At 47.6% G+C, this 18,480-nt stretch overlaps 1 protein-coding gene across 1 annotated transcript; it reads left to right on the top strand.

Annotated features, from left to right (window-relative positions):
* Positions 1 to 91: 91 nt before the first annotated feature.
* Positions 92 to 16,896, top strand: LOC101961581 (L-threonine 3-dehydrogenase, mitochondrial). The gene is made up of 9 exons (XM_005337253.4): positions 92 to 190; positions 8,009 to 8,193; positions 9,344 to 9,386; positions 10,448 to 10,518; positions 11,728 to 11,877; positions 11,964 to 12,136; positions 13,121 to 13,211; positions 14,554 to 14,823; positions 15,749 to 16,896. The coding sequence occupies exons 2-9, from the start codon at positions 8,025 to 8,027 to the stop codon at positions 15,886 to 15,888; spliced, it is 1,107 nt and encodes a 368-aa protein (XP_005337310.3). The 5' UTR covers positions 92 to 190; positions 8,009 to 8,024; the 3' UTR covers positions 15,889 to 16,896.
* Positions 16,897 to 18,480: the final 1,584 nt, after the last annotated feature.

The following is an 18,480-nucleotide window of genomic DNA, read 5'->3' as shown; positions in this document are numbered from 1 at the left end:
CCGGTGACTTGGCGCCGCGCCCGGGCTGGGGGCAGAGCCAGGATTGGCTCGCGGCGGGGCGGGCTGGGGCAGCCAGAGGATAAAGGCCCGCGCCGGGCGGGCGCTCGCGCTGCCGGTGGTGCTGGGATCGCGCACGTGCTGCTCGGTCGGGTTGCCGCGTTTGCAGCATCTTTGGTGGCTGCGTCGGCAGGTCAGTGCAAGAGGTGTCCCCTGCTGCGGCCGTCCCGGGGAGTGAGTCTTCTCGCAGACCGCGGAGCCCCCTGGCCCGGGCTGGCCGGGGTCCGTGGAACTGGCCGCCAGCTGCGCGCCGCCGTCTCTGCGCTCCCGCAAGCGCGCGCGGGGACCGGGCTGGGGGCTGAGAGGTGGGCGCCGGCGCGGGGCGGGGAGGCCGCTCCACCTGCTCCTTCCACTTTTTGGAATGGTTCATCCTCCAGGGGAAAGGAGCGGGCATGTCTGTTCCCACCAAACTGTTTTGTCCAGTCTTTCGGAAAGCCCTCTCCGGGAGGGTGGGTCCCCAGCCTTCCACAGGGGCCAGGCTGAGGTCCTCGCGTCCCCGGCAGCCGCTGCCCCCCGTGCTCTCTCTCCTTCCCCGGTGGGGGTGGACGCGAGGGTGGCGACCCGCGCTCTGCAGAGCCAACACCTCCCTCTGAAACCCTCCAGCTCCAATAGCTTCCGGAGGTTTTCCCCGGGCGTCCAGGCTTTCCTCCATCACCACGTGAAGCCCAGACTCAGACCAAGAAGGAAAAGCTAACTCGGGTGGAAACTGACGTTGACAAAGCCTTTTGCTTTTCACAAGTTGACTGCTCCTGTAGATACTCTCCACGTGGTGGTACTATTGTTGCCCGCTTTCTGAGGACAAGAGTTTGGGCAGGGGCATGGATCCAGGCCCATGCAGCAGGGCAGTGGTGGCCACTGGTCTTGAACCCAGGCTGGCCCCTGCTCTCCTGCGGAGGGGTGAAGACGACCTGCCCCCTCCCCCCAGGCGAACCGGGGAGTTTCCTTCTTTGTTCTCTTAAGTACCTCCTGGTATCTCTTCTCTTGAGGAGGAATGGAAAGAGGGTTTGGAGTCAGCTGACCTGCCATCTGCCCTTGGTAGTTAATACCTACCTGATCTTGAACCCGTCACTTGATCCTGAAAAATGGGAAAAGACCCCAGTTTCAGGGTTGGCTGTGAGGGTTAAAACCTCTCCACAGCTAGGAGGTGCCTGATTTTTCACTTGGGTCATTATGATTAAGAGGATACCTTGATTTAAGGGCTTAAAGACGACACTGGCTCGCAAATGTGCCGGATAATGGTTGCGGCTCCATAAAGCTGAATCCGAGGAACATACAGGTGGGAGGACTAGAGGACATGAAGGTGGGCGTGGTCACAGTCTGGGTTGGAGGTGAGCAAGACTGACCTTCCTAAGAGTGGTTTCAAGAGCGCAGAGCAGGGAGCCATCACTTTGGGGAGCAGATAATGGAGGCAGAGAGGAAGCAAACCCTCCTGGAGGAGCGAGAGAGACTGCAAGGAAAGATGAAAGCAGTGGAGAGCAGGTTTAGTATGCTTGCAGAGTGAGGGGAGAGAACCATGGGGACCGAATGGACTGGGGCAAGAGCCCTGGATTTGGAGAGGACAGGAGTCTGCTGTGTCTCCGGGGAGCCTTGATCTCTGGTGAGCCTATTTTTTTTTTAAAGCTCCTCAGTTTTCCAGTGTAAGACAGCCAGTGTCTCATTGGGGGGTTCTTCTGCCCAGAGGAATCCAAGCCACCCTAAATAGGCACCCTAAATCTCAATATCTCAAATAATTAACAAATAATAAAACGTAAACACTCAGAAATATATTTACAAAAGCAAATTCCCTGATAGATCTAGTCCATACAGGTTCTTAAACAATCAAAGACAAAATGACTCTGGTGGTTTATTTAACTCCGTACTTCAAAGGCAGGGATAAGGTTTCAAGGACAGAGTCTTGCTTTGTGACCTCTTGCAAGTTGATTGACAGGCAGGTCACACCCATCTCAGGTGCTGTGTGAGAGAGAAGTTCCCCTGCATCAGGGGTCCTGGGAGTGCCCAGTGCCAGACCTACCCTCTCAGGAGGCTACTATGTGCAACATAGTCCACACACAGCCCACAGATGGTTGGTGACACTCAGTATTATACGTATATCCAGACCTCTTCTTGAGGCTGGATTGTGGGGGTTTTTTTAATATTTATATTTCAGTTGTAGTTGGACACAATATCTTTATTTTGGTGCTAAGGACCGAACCCAGGGCCTTGCATGAGCTAGGCGATTGCTCTACCTGCTGAGTCACAACCCAGCCCTGAGGCTGGATTGTTTTTAAATTTGTTTTTAACTGTGGTTGCAATCCGGGGAGAGTCTTTGAGCACATGGACAGTAGTGTCAAGAGTGCTGACATTGTCCTGCAGCTCCTTCATCTGACAGTACTGAAATCTTGAACTCATAAAACACTGATTTCCTGTCCTTCCTCCCTTAGGCTCTGCAGACACCTTGATAGTGGTGTCTGTGATGTCTGACTTCTCTAACCCAGGCAAGTGGGCCTTGCCCTTTAGTGACAGCTCATCTCTTTCAGCATCATGGCCACAAGCCTTCTCCGGGCTGCACAGTCGGGTCGACTTCTTCTAAAGACTCCACGCTGTATGCGGACTACATCTTCATGCATTGGAGGGGGCACCTTTTATTGTCATACTTGAAGTGCTGCAGGCATCACTCATACTATTTGGTCTCCATGACTAAGAACGATTAGAGCTCGGAGTTTTGAGATTATTTCATATTAGTGAGAATATGGAGGAAAGCTGAAGATGCATCCTCAGGAGAAGGACCTATATCAAAGAGAACTTGAATATTCCTGGACCATAATTATCTATCTCCAAAACAATCATGGAATTCAGTCTCTGGTAGGGGGGGGGGTGGGAACCAAAATTTTTTTTTTTGCCAGAACAGGGACCTTTTGATTAATTGTAATATAGACCAAGTCTGATGTTTCCTGCTGCTTCTTAGACACGGTGTTTAGAACTAACACCTATCAGTTGCTGTTGGGGACCACAGCCGTGCTCACAGCTAAAGCCAACATGGCCTGTTTCTCTAGGAAGCTGGTCTATATTAAAGACCCTAGTGCCCAGGTGCAAATTATCCCCGGAGCCAGCTGAGCCCACGGCTGTATCCATCACTGCCTCTCTGATGGCAGGGCTGTCTCGGGGTCCTGCCCTGGTGCTTGCTGGAGATGGAGGGAGCGGAACAGTGGACCCCAGAGAGGCCTGGGAAGTTGTCCCATTATCTTGAGGGAGAATCTGTTGGCCTTCATCCTGTGCAGTCAAACAAGTTCTCAGGAGGGACAGGCTGCAGCCTGTCATCTGATCTTTCAGAGGGAGGGATTAAGAATCTTCTTTGATGGTTTCTCTCTCTAAATTTAATTACTAGCTGGAAAAACAAGTTTTACTTAATCATAGATGTTCTCAAAGTATAATCTGGGGAACACTGAAAATCCCCATGAACTTTTTTAGGGTTGATATGAGGTTAAAACTATTTTAGAACTATTTTTGAATTTTATTTAATATTAAGAACTTAGAAAGACTTGACGTTTTCATCCTTTCTCAGAAGTATATGGTGGAGTTTCCCAGAGGCTCCGTGACTTGAATTTTTGCTCAATGGATAACAACACGTATGCTTGTGTACTCTTGTGTTTCTAGACGCTTCTAAGGTGGCAGCTTTGGGGTTACCAATATGTGTTTTCAGAGATGAACATAGTTTGTGCTTAGGGTTTCTGGTGTGTTTATTAGCTGTCATCACCAATATCTACTCCTATCTCTGTGACTTTAAGACCCAGAGTTTTCCTGTATCTACATGGAAGAAAACAACAAAAAATACATACTTTGTAGTCTTGGTTTAAAGATTTTCTAAATTTTTAAATGGTATCAAATTATTTCTGAATTTAATGATAATTTATTCTGAAACAAGGATATGAATGTATACATGTTATACTTAAGAACAATAGATTATTGGTGTACAAGAGGAATTGAATGTTTTCAATTCACATCTGTACCATCTGTGTCCCTAAAAGTGCAAACAAATGAAACGGACAAATCGGTACCTTCCCTGACTCATGGAAGGGAGAAATTTACCCCAAGAAATGGGCAAAGCTAAATGAGACTCGATGGAAACACTCTTTGCTTTACCTCTAGTTTACCTTCCAAATGGGATTGCGGAGCTGGTAGCATCGTTTTGAGACCCATTTAGAGACCTCTAAAGAAAAAGGACTTGAATGGCTTAACTGTGGGTGGGTGAGCACTGTGAAGCCCCAAATTATCCATTCCGGCTTTTCAGACGAGAAAATAAGCTATTGAAGTATCAAACAGCATAGATTGTTAAGTTGTATTGGCTGGGAAAACTCACAAAAAGCCTGATTGGAGGAAAAGGCACTAAAAGAAATCACCATACCACCATTTCCCGGTGGTAAAGTACCAAGATCTAGCTGTAAACATGAAGGCTGATGGTGTTGGTGGTGTGACAGAGGGAGAGGTGTGTTTTTTGCCTTGCAAATGGAGGAATTTGCAGTCATGATAGGAAACACTTCTTTGGTGTAGCTCAGTGGCAAAGCATGTGCTTAGGATGCACAAGGTCCTCATTTGGTTCCCAGTACCCCAAAGTGTCACCTTCATTACCAGCTTTACCTTAATCCTGTGTATGGTTTCATCAAGAACACATAATTTCATTAAGTGTTGATTCTGACTGCGTGTCTGTTTGGTGTGCTGGGTGGTGAATGGAAGTGCCTATAAAGCTCTTCTGTTGCCATCCAAGTGTGACAGATGCCTAGTGTGATGTGTTCATGGGATTGATGTGCGAGCTGAACTGGCCACTTTTCTTCATAGATGCCATTTTTGCTTGAAAGGTGAATGGCAAACATTGTTCTCTAGACCTGAGTAATTGGCAGATAGATTCTAAGAAGGATCTAAGTGAGCCAGTCACTGCAAGGAGATGGCTAAAGTGTTTGCTGTTAACTCACCTTGTGAGCTTGACAGCTTCCCACTTCATAGGAATTTCCCATTGGGATCAGTGGCGACACCAGCCAGTGTGACTTTCTGGTATAGAGAAGCATGTTGACATTGGTTTGGAAGATATGCCTAACTCGGAGATCTAGGATTTTCCAGGAGACTAGTGCATGAAGTTACAAGGTTGTGCAGGACTAAGATATCCTCAAAGTGAGATAGGCTTCCATATATAACCAGGTACAAAAGGTTCATTGGGAGATAAGATTTCAGCTTCCACATTGCAGCTGACCTTCAGGAAAGGTTGAAAGTAAGTTAGCCTTTGAGTTTTGGAGACCTATCAATGATGAATGTCCAGAACTATCTGCAAAGGCCGAGAAAACATTAGGCCCTTGCCCACTACTTTGTGGTGTTCTGTTTTCTCTATGTGCTTCAATCAAAGCTCAGAGATGGGAAAGCAGCTGTCCTCAGTTAAGACAGATGTCAGTGAGAGGAATGGACCAATGACATAATGTGTATGTTAACATTTATTTTTAAGTAAATCAATAAAAAGTTCAGCTTTTTTGGGAGGGTGGGTACTGGGGATTGAATTCAGGGGAACTTGGCCACTGAGCCACATCCCCAGCCCAATTTTGTGTCTTATTTAGAGACAGGGTCTCACTGAGTGGCTTATCGCCTCACTGTTGCTGAGGGTGACTTTGAACTCACCATCCTCCTGCCTCAGCCTCCCAAGCTGCCAGGATTACAGGCGTGCAACCCTGCACCTGGCAGCATTTTTTGGTCTTGATTTCTGTCAAGGTAAATATTGATAGATTAACCCACACAAGTCTTTATTTATTTATTTATTTTGGAGTTTTTATTTTTTATATTTTTTATTATTAGTTGTTCAAAACATTACAAAGCTCTTGACATATCATATTTCATACATTTGATTCAAGCAGATTATGAACTCCCATTTTTACCCCGTATGCATATTGCAGATTCACATCGGTTCCACATCCACTTTTTTACATACTGCCATACTAGTGTCTGTTGTATTCTGCTGCCCTTCCAAGTCCTTAATTTTTGAGAGTGTGAAGGACTAAAGAACATGAGCTGCTGCCTGAAGAGCACGATGCACGCTGAGGAATGGGGACCCGTCGTGGGAAACGCGAAGTTAGGTGATTTTGATGCTGTGGGGACATGATATATCCAGTTCACTTCCATAAAGATGACTGCAATGTCACTCTTGGCTTCTGAACCATGGCGTGTGTATGACCCATTGTTGACTGGAACTTCTTTATGTGGCATGTGACTTAAATTCAGTGTGTCTATAGCAAGATAACAATCTGGACTTGGAAGAGCCATGCCGCGCACAGGTGGAGGTTGTTAAAGGAACCTTGCAATGAGCCATGTGCAGCTGTGGTGAGAACTGGGTGCTGGGGGGCAGGTGGGCTCTGAGGGTAAACCAGATAGTGCTAAGAGCTTCTGGGGTGGGAGGGGCCCACACTTCTCCCTGTGGGGGATGGAAGACTAACAGAGAGGTACCTATTTGGTATCTCACAGTTGCTTTTCCTTGACTCTAGTCTTTTGAACTGAAACAAAACAAAACAAACACAACGAGAAAACCTTTGGACGGTGGCCATTCATTATTTTGCTTTGGGGAGTTGGAAATTGTCCCTGAGTTTCAAATGTTCTGGGAAATCCAGTCATCTCTGGGCTTCCTCAATCTCCCTTTCAACTTGCTGAAATGGGTCCCTCTAGGGACAGAGTTCTTGCCTGGTCTCAGGTGCCAGCAATGGCTGCAGGGAAAAGCCCAGTTCCCCCTGGGGGTCAGGACCACAGCCCTGGACTGGAGTCCTCTGTGTTTCTCCTTTGTTAGCAAAGCAATGAAACTTTTTTCTTTTTTCTCAAAACTGTCCTCATTTATTGGATTGGCATGGGGGACGGAGGACGAGCTTTCAGTAAGACTGTGTGCTAAAGAACAACCCCCCCCCCCCAGGGGCTCACCTGGGGTGTGAAAGCGCTCCCTGGAAGCTGGTCTTCTTTTGTTTTCCCCTCCCTGGAACCTGGTCTGGGTTGGACTGCCAGAAATCCTCTGCCACTGAGACACTCAAGGATCACACTAGAAATAAGGTAGATGTGGTCTACTTTTTTCCCTCCATAATGCAAAATAGAAGATGGTTGGAATCTTAACCCAGTTACCACTTTGTGAGGGGTGGGACACCAGAGTTGGCTGCGAGGACTTCACCCTCCTGGCGAGGGGACAGCTGATGGCAGCTCAGAGGTGGAGGTTGCAGGTCCACATGCCAGCATGTCACCCGTTTGCCTTTAGGGAGTGTGGGGACTCGTGTCAGAACCTGCAGGCAAGCGGTGGCTGTGGCTGACCCTGGTGAGCCTCCTGGGTGTACCGGTCAGGATGGAAAAGAGGACCCATGTCTCAAGCCACACCTCTTGGCACCACCCGGACCTCTCAAGGCCAGGACTGATTTTGTGGTAGAGCTGGACTGAATCAGATACATGCTAGTGATTTTAGCAGCAATGAGAAATGACTTTTTGTAAGGGACCCTTTCTACAGAGATGGCAGTACAACAAAAACTACTCACAGGTCGCAGGGGGCCTTTTTCTCTTTCGCCATCTGCTTTTCTCATCTGGTTTATTTTAAAGATAATGTCCAAGTGTTAGTACCAGATTAGCAGGGCACCATTATTTAGTCTGGGGCCTGTTTTGTCACCTCAGATGGTGCGGGGACAGGCTGAAGATAAACTGTGGCTCTCTGCAGTAGGCCCTGTTGTCAGCACTGTGAGGAATCTGGCCTTTGTGTGAGCAACTTTTCATGCCTTTATCGCAGGGGCCTGACTCACAGCAGGCCCTGGACTGGCTTCCTGTGGCCAGCTCAGCAGTCTCTTCATGCAAATCCTGAATCCCAAACAGGGCTGTGCTCATTAGCTGAGGATCGTATTGTTAACTTCAGTTAAGGAGCTCTTTCCAGGGCTGGAAGAAGGAAAGGTTACCTAGTGGACTCTGCTCCCTTTTCCTGCAGCACATTTGAAAAGCAAATGCAGATCATCAGGATGCTGAGGCACGTGCAGAGGCCCCTCCGCAGCTGCTGGATGTCTGTCCTGCCAGTCCGGTGTCTGGGCAACTCGTCTTCGCAGATCCCAGAGAATGCCAGCTTCCACTCTGCCGCCTCCTCTGAAGCAGACCCTCCGCGGATCCTGATTACAGGTTGGATTTTCTCCCTCTTCCTCTTCTCCCTGTCTTGGCTTGAATCTCACCTTCTTGGTGCTGCTCTGCGTAGCTGCCTTTGGTTTTGGAACATGTGATGTGCTATCCTGTCACCAGGCCCGGGGCCTTGGGAAACAAGGCGCTGCAGCAGGTAAGTTAGCATGTGTCCTGGGACCTCACTGCCATTGACCTCACTGTCACCAGATGCCCTACCTTGAATATGCCAGCCCTGATCCTGCACCTTCTCACCGTAGACTTCTTCGTGCTGCCCCTGGCCCAAGCCCCGCTCTCATTTGATTGACAGGTTTTATTTCCTCCTCCTCTGCCAGGTTTCTTCCATTGGCTCTGCATCACTGTCCTCCCACTTTCCTCACAGGGTGTGTGTGTGTGTGTGTGTGTGTGTGTGTGTGTGTGTGTGTGTGGTTTTCTCACTCTCTGCCACCCCTCTCATGAAGCATGTCCAGGGTTTGGAGGCCATAGTAATAGGAGCTGGCAGGAAATCCCTCTGTTCTGTCTAGCTGCTGCTTGGGTGTCTCCAGATGTGCTCCCAGCTCCCTGGCTTTCCTGTTCCTAACTATGGCTTTTCCCCCCTTTACATTTTTCTATTGGTGCGTTATCATGATGCATTCTAGTGGGATTTGGATGCCTTTGTTAAGTCTGCAAATTAGGAAACTGATGCCATCCAGTTTTTACTTTCCTGGTGGCTCCCCATTGAGTGTTTTTTTTTTTTTTTTTGGTCTGTCCTCTTCTCAAAGGACTTCTTGCTGCCCCCCCTGCCCTTCCTAGCCCAGCTCAGTGAGAATGGAAGTGGGGTTCAGATCCCGCCAGAAGGTGTGCCAAGGCTGGTGGTGAATGTCCTTGGTACTTGAAGCACATGAGCTTTGGCTCTCCTCCCCCTCTCCTCTGCTGAGACACCCCCTTGGCTGGGGTATCTGTGTCTGTCTTGGCCTCTGTCCTGGCCGGGTGGCCGTCATTCCATGTTCTGAGTGCCGCGCCGCGTGGCACAGTCAGTAGCAGTGGCATCGGCTGGACCCAGGGCTTCGTGTCATCCTCCCGGGCTGAGGAAGAGTCGGTTTGTTCATGACATTCTGGGAATCCCTGAACTCACAGGTTTCTGAAGTTTCACTGTTGTTTTTCCTTTTTTGTCTAGGGGGTCTTGGCCAGTTGGGAGTGGGGCTTGCTAACCTTTTAAGGTAAGAGTCTTAAAGACTTGATATTTGAAACCTGAGTTCCTAAGTACAGTTTTTCTCTAGCACCATTTAACCGTCTCCTCCTGCCTCTTGTCCCTTCCCATTTTTAAGATATGGCACCTATGTTGCTTTTAAATCACATTTTGCTTTGCCTCCTGATGTCACAGACCAAGGCAGGCCCTTGACTCTAGCTCACACAGGCCCTTTGCCATCTTTCTCCTATCTTAGGCAAAGTGGGACTCGTCCCAGATGGATCATTTGGCTTTTAGTTGCTTGGGGTCAGAGGGAAGCATTTTTAGAAACTGGAAAGGAACCGTGTGGGATTTGGAGAGAGTGGGACAAAACTGTGACCCTCTAGAGATGTAGCAGGGCTTACAGGTGGCTTAGGTTAAAAACACTTCACTCATTGACTTGAGCCTGCAGATGATTTTTTACATCTTAGCATCTCGTTTCCATTTGGCATCTGTCTCCTTGGATTGTAGGAACAAGACTGATAAACATCTTGTGGTGAGTCAAAACCACCCTTTAGGGAACAGCAACTCTCTTACCACTAACCCTGACGAGCCCCTGTAACCAGTCCTGAGACGACCATCAGCCGGACCACAGTCTGACCAGCACTGCTTGACTGGGCTCGGTTCTGGTTCCTTTGTCTATAACCCGGGAAGGGGGCCTGGGCCGGTGCTCCTGAAGACGGGGCTGGTCCTCCTGCTGCAGCTGTGCCCACTCCAGTCCTCTCCTGCTCTTCACCAGCCAGAGTCCACATTTTGTTGGTTGGAACAAGTGTCCAGACCTATCGTTGGAACTTTCCCCGAATTGGGCTTCTGACTTAGAAGTCCAGTGACAGGGATGCTGGGGAGAACCCAGTGACAGACATAGCGTTGACAGTGGGGTGAGAAGAGAAACAGAAGATGAGGCTGGGTGGGAAGGGGCATGAGAGAAGCAAGGTATGTCCCAGGTGAGGAGGAAGGAGGCTGCTTCTGCTTTTAAAAGATTTTTTTTCTTTTTTTTTGCAGAAGCTGTTATATCCTCCAGGTTGCTGACTTGTGTTTTGATTTTCCCTTTAGGAAACGATTTGGGGAGGAAAATGTGATTTTGTCAGACATAAAGAAGCCCCCCAATTATGTCTTACATCGTGGTAAGTGATCGATAGGCCTTGCTGCTATATTTATTTGAATTTTCAAAGTGTGGTTAAAGATGTGGTTCATGGAATCAGTGTGCACGACAGCCCCTATCCAGGTATGTGCCACTTAAAAGTATTTGATATTTCTAATGCTGCTGGAATTTTTTTTTAACCACTTGAATAGCAGCAGCTATTAAATCATTTGATGTTTCAAAATAATATCTTTTGATATAATTTGGAGTAATATCTTTGGAATAAAAACTTGGATTCCTGTCTTTTGAATTTTTAGTTAATTTACTGGCTCAGAGTAGACAAACAGATCAAGTTCTATGATGAGGAAAAAGAACTTTAAAAACTTGGAGATATTAATTGGGATGTTATAAGGCAGAATCGCTCTTTTTTTTTTTTTTTTTTTTAAGAGAGAGTGAGAGAGGAGAGAGAGAGAGAGAGAGAGAGAGAGAGAGAGAGAGAAAATTTTTAATATTTATTTTTTAGTTCTCGGCGGACACAACATCTTTGTTGGTATGTGGTGCTGAGGATCGAACCCGGGCCGCACGCATGCCAGGCGAGCGCACTACCGCTTGAGCCACATCTCCAGCCCCAGAATTGCTCTTAAGCTATGGCACACACACACACAAATCACTCAAGCTCCTCTTGTGAAGTTGTCTACTGCCTCATAAGCATTCCATCCTGTCTGTCAGTCCTTCCTGGTTCAGAGTTGGCCTTTTTCTATGTGTCCTGGGCAGATTAGCAAGCTGCTGGGGGGTGTGGGTGGCCTTCCGTTGGTCTTGAGCAGAATCGTCTCTGCCTCCTGTGTAATTAGAACTGATGACTTAGGATTCTTCTGTACCAAGTGGATGGTTAAAAATCCACTTCTCTATTTCTTTTGAAATATGCAGCTTGAAAGCAGAATGAGGTGACCAGGGAGCTGGAGTTGGCATCAGCAGTGACGCCTAGGGAGGGGGTGGCAGATGCCCAGTGGTGACCCGACTTCTTCCACTTGTTTTCTGTTTGACCCCTGGCAGCTGCTGAACTTCTCTGTGCCTCAGGTTCCTCACAGGTTAAATGTGCCTACCTCCAAGGCTAAGAGAAGGTGAACTACACCTGGGGCTCAGTTCCTTGTAGGAGCACCAGCTATTATTACCTGCGGATCCCAGCGGGATTCACCAGGTGTGTGGACTGCTTGGCCCCTCAGATCCCCACCTGCTCGCCTGTGTCCTGTAGGCCCCTTCATTTATGCCGATGTCCTGGATTACAAGCGGCTCCGGGAGATCGTGGTCAACCACCGCATCACCTGGCTGTTCCATTACAGCGCTTTGCTCAGCGCCGCTGGAGAGGCCAACGTGCCCTTGGCCCGAGCCCTGAACATCACTGGTGAGTGTCCGGCCGCCTGTCCGCTCTCCCGCCCCTCACTCCTCGGTGAGAGAGGTTCTTGCGGTTCTGATGACCCTGCCCCTCAGGGCTGCACCACGTCCTGGACATCGCGACGGAGTACCACCTGCGCTTGTTTGTGCCCAGCACCATCGCGGCTTTTGGATCTACCTCTCCCCGAAATCCAGCCCTTGACCTCTGCACCCAGAGGCCCAGGACCATCTACGGGGTGTCCAAGGTGCACATGGAGCTCATGGGAGAGGTAAGCACCCCTGGGAGGCTGCTGTCCCGCGGCAGGTCTGTTCCCTTCAGTTTCCTTTCCCACTCTGCCTGGAGTGACCGAGGGAGCACCTGCGGATTTGGTCCTGGGGAGCTTGCCCCTCCCCCACCCCCACCTCCACCTCCCTGCTGTGTTTGCCAAGTGGCAGGCACCTAAGGACCCCCTGTGGCCTGGCACTTCCTGAACAGTAAGTGACACTGGGCACTTCCTGAAGGGTAAGTGGCTGCGAAGCCTTTGCTTGCTGTAGCCCTGTTCCTGAGCACCATTGTTTTAGGCGACCAGTGCCCGGAGTTCTGGAAAACCTCAAGCCTTTTTTTTTTTTCCTACTCTGTCTTTATATCTCTATAGTATCTTTTTCTTTTCTTTTTTCTTTTTTTGGTAGGGATTGAACCTAGGGGTGCTCATCCTCTGAGCCACATCCTCCAGCCCTTTTTGTATTTTATTTAGAGACATATTCTCACTGAGTTGCTTAGGGCCTCACTAAGTTGCTGAGGCTGGCTCTGCACTCTCGGTCCTCCTACCTCAGCCTCTGAGCTGCTGGGATCACAGGTGTGCACCAGGTGCCTGGCCTCTATAGTGAATCCGAGTCAACATCTGATCCTTCGGCTGCTGGGTCTGGCCATGCTCTGGCCTCTGCCCCCCCCCTCCGCTCTTTGCCAGGCTGCATGAGCAGATGAACCCTGAGGCTCAGGGCAGTGAAAGGCAGCAGACCCCTGCTGGAGGCTGGGTTGTTGTTGGCAGAGTTGCTGGGTCACCACGACGGTGATTCTCTGGGATAAAGACAGAAGAGTGTTCAAGATGAGTGAATGACTCTAGGAAGTTCTAAACTCTTCATTTTCTTTAGGAATATTTTAATATAGCTGTATGGAATGATATTCGGAAAAAGAACAAAACTTAAAAAAATGTTTGGCTTTGTTCTATCTGATTTAAAGATCCTTTTCTGAGTCAGCTGTCTCTTTTTCATAGTACTATTATTACCGGTACGGGTTAGATTTCCGCTGCCTGCGGTACCCTGGGATCATTTCTGCTGACTCGGAGCCTGGGGGAGGAACAACTGGTAAGAAGGGTTTCTGATTTCTTTTATGTGTAAGATAGGCTCACTTATTGCCGGGAAGTGTCTCCTTGGTGGTGAATGGCCCTGTCTCTAGTGTGTAAGGAACACCTGCAGCTCTTTGCCTTCTCCCAGGTGTGTGCTCTTGTGCACAGCAGACCCTATCGACTTGCCCTTGCTCAGGGCATGTGCAGGAGCTGGCAGTCAGCTTGGCATTGCCGCCACAGTGCTGGGGTGAAACAGACACTGCTCGAGGACAGATGTGTGACTCTCGATGTAGAAGACCCCCATCAGCTTCCTTGAATACAGCCCTTGTTTCTTAATAGAGAACAGCTGGCTGGAAGGGACCCTGCACGTTGCACATTTGAAAAGTGCCCTTAAGTAGTGCTATTTTGGACTCAGGCGTGCGTGACATTCAGCAACCGTCATGTTGGGGATCCTCCCCATTCAGTGGTCCTGAGGTGTAGTGTAAAAGCTACTTGACAAAACCTGAGGGACTTTAAAGGTGACTTTGGTTTTGGTCACTTTAGAAAAGCTCCTACCTTCATGTGGAGCCTCTTCAGGTGTGGCTCAGGGGCCTCTGAGCATCCTTGAGATTCTTTCAAGGAATCCAGGGGTCAACACTACCCATACCAGTACAGGGACATTATTAGCCACTTTCCTTCCCCCGCTCAAGCCACCATGGAGCTTCCCAGAGGTGTGTGCTATAGCAGAACAGGCTGAATGTAGAAGCTGGTAGACGCTTCAGCTATCTCCTGCTAAACCCAAGAGTTTTGTTTCTTTCTTTCCTTCCTTGCTTCCTTCCTTCCTTGTCCCAGGGATTAAACTCAGGAGCACTTAACCACTGAGCCACAACCCCAGCCCTTTTTTGTATTTTATTTAGAGATAGAGTCTTGCTAGGTTGCTTAGGGCCTCGTTAATTTGCTGAGGCTGGTTTTGACCTCACAATCCTCCTGTCTGAGCCTCCTGAGCCAGTGGGATTTACAGGCGTGCGCCACTGCACCCAGCTCCAGAGTTTCTTAAAGTGTACAACAGATTGTTCTTCTCAGTAAACTTTCTTTGTTTGAAAATGATGTTCTTTTTCCCATAAAATATCACACATATCAATATGTAATAGGTTATTCATATCATTTTAGAGCTTTCTGGTTTGCATTCTAAAAATTTTCGTTTACCTGTGTCAGACAGTGAATCTTGATAGAGCCTGCATGGGTCAAATCTCTGGGAGTCCTACATTTTTAAGAGCCTGAAGAGGTTCTGGGACTAAACCATTACAGAGCTGCTGCCTTGGTCCAAGAGGCTCCTGCATGGTTTTGACATAAGAAAAACCCACAGATGGATTCTCTTTCAGACTACGCAGTCCATATTTTCCACGAGGCCACAAGGAGGGGCAAATTTGAGTGCAACCTGAAGGCCAACACCAGGCTTCCGATGATGGACGTCAGCGACTGCCTCAGGGCCACTCTGGAGGTCATGAATGCCCCCGCAGAGTCTCTCTCCATGAGGACCTACAACATCAGCGCCATGAGCTTCACCCCCGAGGAGCTGGCCCAGGAGGTCCGCAGGCACCTGCCGGAGTTCCAGATCACCTACCACGTGGACCCTATGCGGCAGGCCATAGGTGGGTCAACCACTGCCAACCAGCACAGTCAAAATTGAGCTTTGGCGTGCACCATGAGTCCTGAGGACATCAGCCGGGGAAGGCCGAGGAGCCTGCAGCTCTCACCCCAGGGCCGAGATGCGTGCTGCAGAATCAGCTGCTGTTGAGCTGGTTAGCAGATGCTTTGATTTTTGAGATATGATCTAAGTGGGTAAAATGATTCCATTCCAAGGGAATGGCTCAGCAGCATCCTACAGATTAAATGCAAAACGGGGGAAAAGGAAGCAACTGAGAAAGTATGGGAGCAGCCCTAAGTTTTCACATACTCTAACCGCCACTTTTTTATTTAACTTTCCTCGTTGGGTATAAGATTCCTCCCTTAAGAACTGTGAGGTTTTGCTGGGCACAGTGGGGCACGCCTGAGATCCCAGTGGCTCTGGAGGCTGAGACAGGAGGATCACAAGTTCAAAGCCTCAGCAACTTAGTGCGACACTAAGCGACTCAGCAAGACCCTGTCTCTAAACAAAATTAAAAAAAAAAAAAAAAAGAGGCTGGGGATGGGGCTCAGTGGTTGAGTGTCCCTGTTCAATTTTTGGTTTAAAAAAATTATATATATAATTTTATATATTGATTTAAGATATAGATATCTTATATATATGATATAATATATATTATATATGTGATATAATATGTATGTGATAAATATATGATATATATCATATTTATTTATTTATATATATATATATATAATATAATATATAAGAGAGAGAGGGGTTTTAACATGAAAATCAGTGTCAGACGGTAGTTGTCTAGTCTGACCTTCCAAGAGGGTGACTGTGTGTGTATAGTAGTAGTTCTGCTTTTTTTGTTCCTTGTACAATCAACCTTCACATAAAACGCTGTAGAACTTCGGCAAATCCAGAGTCTGAATAACCTCTCTCCCTAGCGGATAGCTGGCCCATGAACTTGGATGACAGCAATGCCCGGAAGGACTGGGGGTGGAGACACGACATTGATCTTCCAGAGTTGGTGACGAAGATGCTGAACTTCCACCGTTCTGACACCAGAGTTGCCCAGACCAACTGAGGCTTCAGAGGAGGGGCCCTTGTGTCCTGACTGCCTGGGAGGACAGACAGGACCCAGGGCACCTGCACTCTTTAGAGTTGAAGGGCTGATTGGACTACGTTCCGGCAGCTCATTTGAACTACTGGGTGGAGGGTGGAAGTAGTTTAAGCATTTCTAAGATGATGTAGGTTTGGAGGGAGGGCTTCTCGACCTTTGCTGGGTGCCTTAAACAGGTCCAAATGCTCACGCGGCAGAGTCCACGGAATGCGTGGTAACGACAAGGTGACCATTTCTGGGAAGGTGGAAGTTTGTAATGTTTGTATTGAATGAAAGCCAGTTTACATATCACCCTAAGACTCCATTATTCTCTTGACCATAGAACAAAGATCACATTTTAAAGACTTCCAAAGACACGCTCACTATTCTGCATCATCCCACCAGAACACAAAACGTGTTTTGTGTGAGCTTGATGTGTGAGCCGCGTGATCACTGCATTCCAACTCTTCAGAGGTTATCACTTCTAATTTATCCTGCTGCAAGAGGTACAGCTGCGGGAAATCAAGAGTATCTATGAAGATGCAGCAAGAGAAGAGTAGCCCTCTCATTCCTGACCCCCTCCTGCCAGTGAGCAAGGAGGGATCTACCAGACTGGAGCTCTTGAGCTGGCCCTGTCTCATCCGCAGGGAGTTTGTCTAAGGGTGCAGGTGTCTGGACTCTACCCAGCTGACTAAGCAGTGGGAGCAATCCTGCCTCAGCCCCCCGGTTTAGACCAGTTCCTGGCCAATGCTATTTTCTAAAGAACCTTCTCTTGTTATGTCCTTTCCCATGTCCTCAGACTGAGCCTGCAGAGGAGTGACTCTGAAGCCTCTAGACACAGGCAAGTTAGTCTCTGGCTGCCTCAAGAGGCCCCAGGAAGTGAAATGCCCCATTCCTCAGAAAATTATGGGTATTTTGATAACAGGAAGAATTGAAAGGTGTTATATAGATCATGTGTTGATGACAATAAAGTCAATTATTATGCATTTGGAATTTTGAATTGTTGATGTGAGTTTTTTGGAGGTATTCCTGGGTTTAAAGTCTATTTGACCTTTAACTGGAGAACTTTTTGAGTCATTAGTTATATCAATTGAGCTTTTTTTCCCACCTAGTGTAAGTTTACATGTGTAGACTATGAACTTCTTTAATAGCGTTATTGGATATAGTTCACATAAAATATATTCATTTAAGATTATGGTTCATCAGTTTTCAATGTTAGAGTTGTACATCCATCAATACAGTATAATTTTAGGACATTTCAACATCCCATAAAGAATCCACAGGTATGCCCTCCCCTGCACCCCAGGCAGCCACTCCCCTGCACCTGTGTCTGGATTTGCCACCTCTGGAATGCGGTCTTCTGTGAGTGGCTTCCTGGATGAAGCATGCTCTTCCTGAGGTTCATCCATGTGGCAGAACTTGGATTGTCCTTGTTAAAAATGTTCCACTGTATGGATAGACGGCATCTTGTTGAACCCTTCCATTGAGGGACTACATCAGGTCCTTGGCCGTTTTTAGCCTTGAAGGGGAGGTAAATGCCGTGAACATTGTGTAGATACTTGGGTTTGGAAGCCACTTTATTTCTTATTGTTTATAGGTTGAAAGTAGTTCTTTAGTTCATGTAGCTTATTCTCAATTATTAGAACAAGAAGTTAATTTTTTGCTCCTCTGAGGAGGGAAGAAGCAGCTGATGGGTGACTTGTGCTCTTAGGCTCTGGTTCCTGATTTCCACCCAGTTCCTCAGAGAACCTTGTCTTGGGGCCCTTTGTGGGATTTGTTCTGAATGGCTTCCTTTAATCTTTTTTGACAATTCATATTACACATATAGAGCACAACTTTTCATACGTCTGGTTGTATTCAAAGTATATTCACATTAATTCGTGTCTTCATACATGTACTTAGGATAATGATGACCACCACACTCCATCACCTCGTCTAACCCCCTGCCCCCTCCCTTCCCCTCCCACCTCTCTGCCCTATCTAGAGTTCATCTATTCCTCCCATGCTCCCCCTCCCTACCCCACCATGAATCAACAACCTTAGATCAGAGAAAACAATCTGCATTTGTTTTTTTGGAGTTGGCTAACTTCACTTAGCATTATCTCTTCTAACTCCATCCATTTACCTGCAAATGCAATGATTTTATTCCCTTTTATTGCTGAGTAATATTCCATTGTGTATATATACCACATTTTTTTTTACCCATTCATCTACTGAAGGGCATCTAGGTTGTTTCTACAATCTAGCTACTGTGAATTATGCTGCTATAAACCTTGATGTAGCTGTGTCCCTGTGGTATGCTGTTTTTAAGTCCTTTGGATGTAGATAGAGGAGTGGGATAGCTGGGTCAAATGGTCAAATGGGTCAAATGATCTCTATCATGTGGGATTAGGCCTCAACTTCCTTAATAAGACTCCTATAGCACAATAATTAAAATCAAGAATCAATAAATCAATGAAATCAAGAATCAATAAGAAGTTTCTTAGCAAAAAAAAAAATCTGTGAGGTGAATAGAGAGACTACATCTTAGGAGCAAATCTTTACCCCTCACACATCAGATAGAGCACTAATCTCTAG

The sequence above is a fragment of the Ictidomys tridecemlineatus genome, chromosome 14 (assembly GCF_052094955.1).
Source record: "Ictidomys tridecemlineatus isolate mIctTri1 chromosome 14, mIctTri1.hap1, whole genome shotgun sequence".
NCBI classification, from domain to species: Eukaryota; Metazoa; Chordata; class Mammalia; order Rodentia; family Sciuridae; genus Ictidomys; species Ictidomys tridecemlineatus.
The sequence above is the reverse complement of the archived record's forward strand: the minus strand, read 5'-3'. Positions and strand labels throughout refer to the sequence as shown.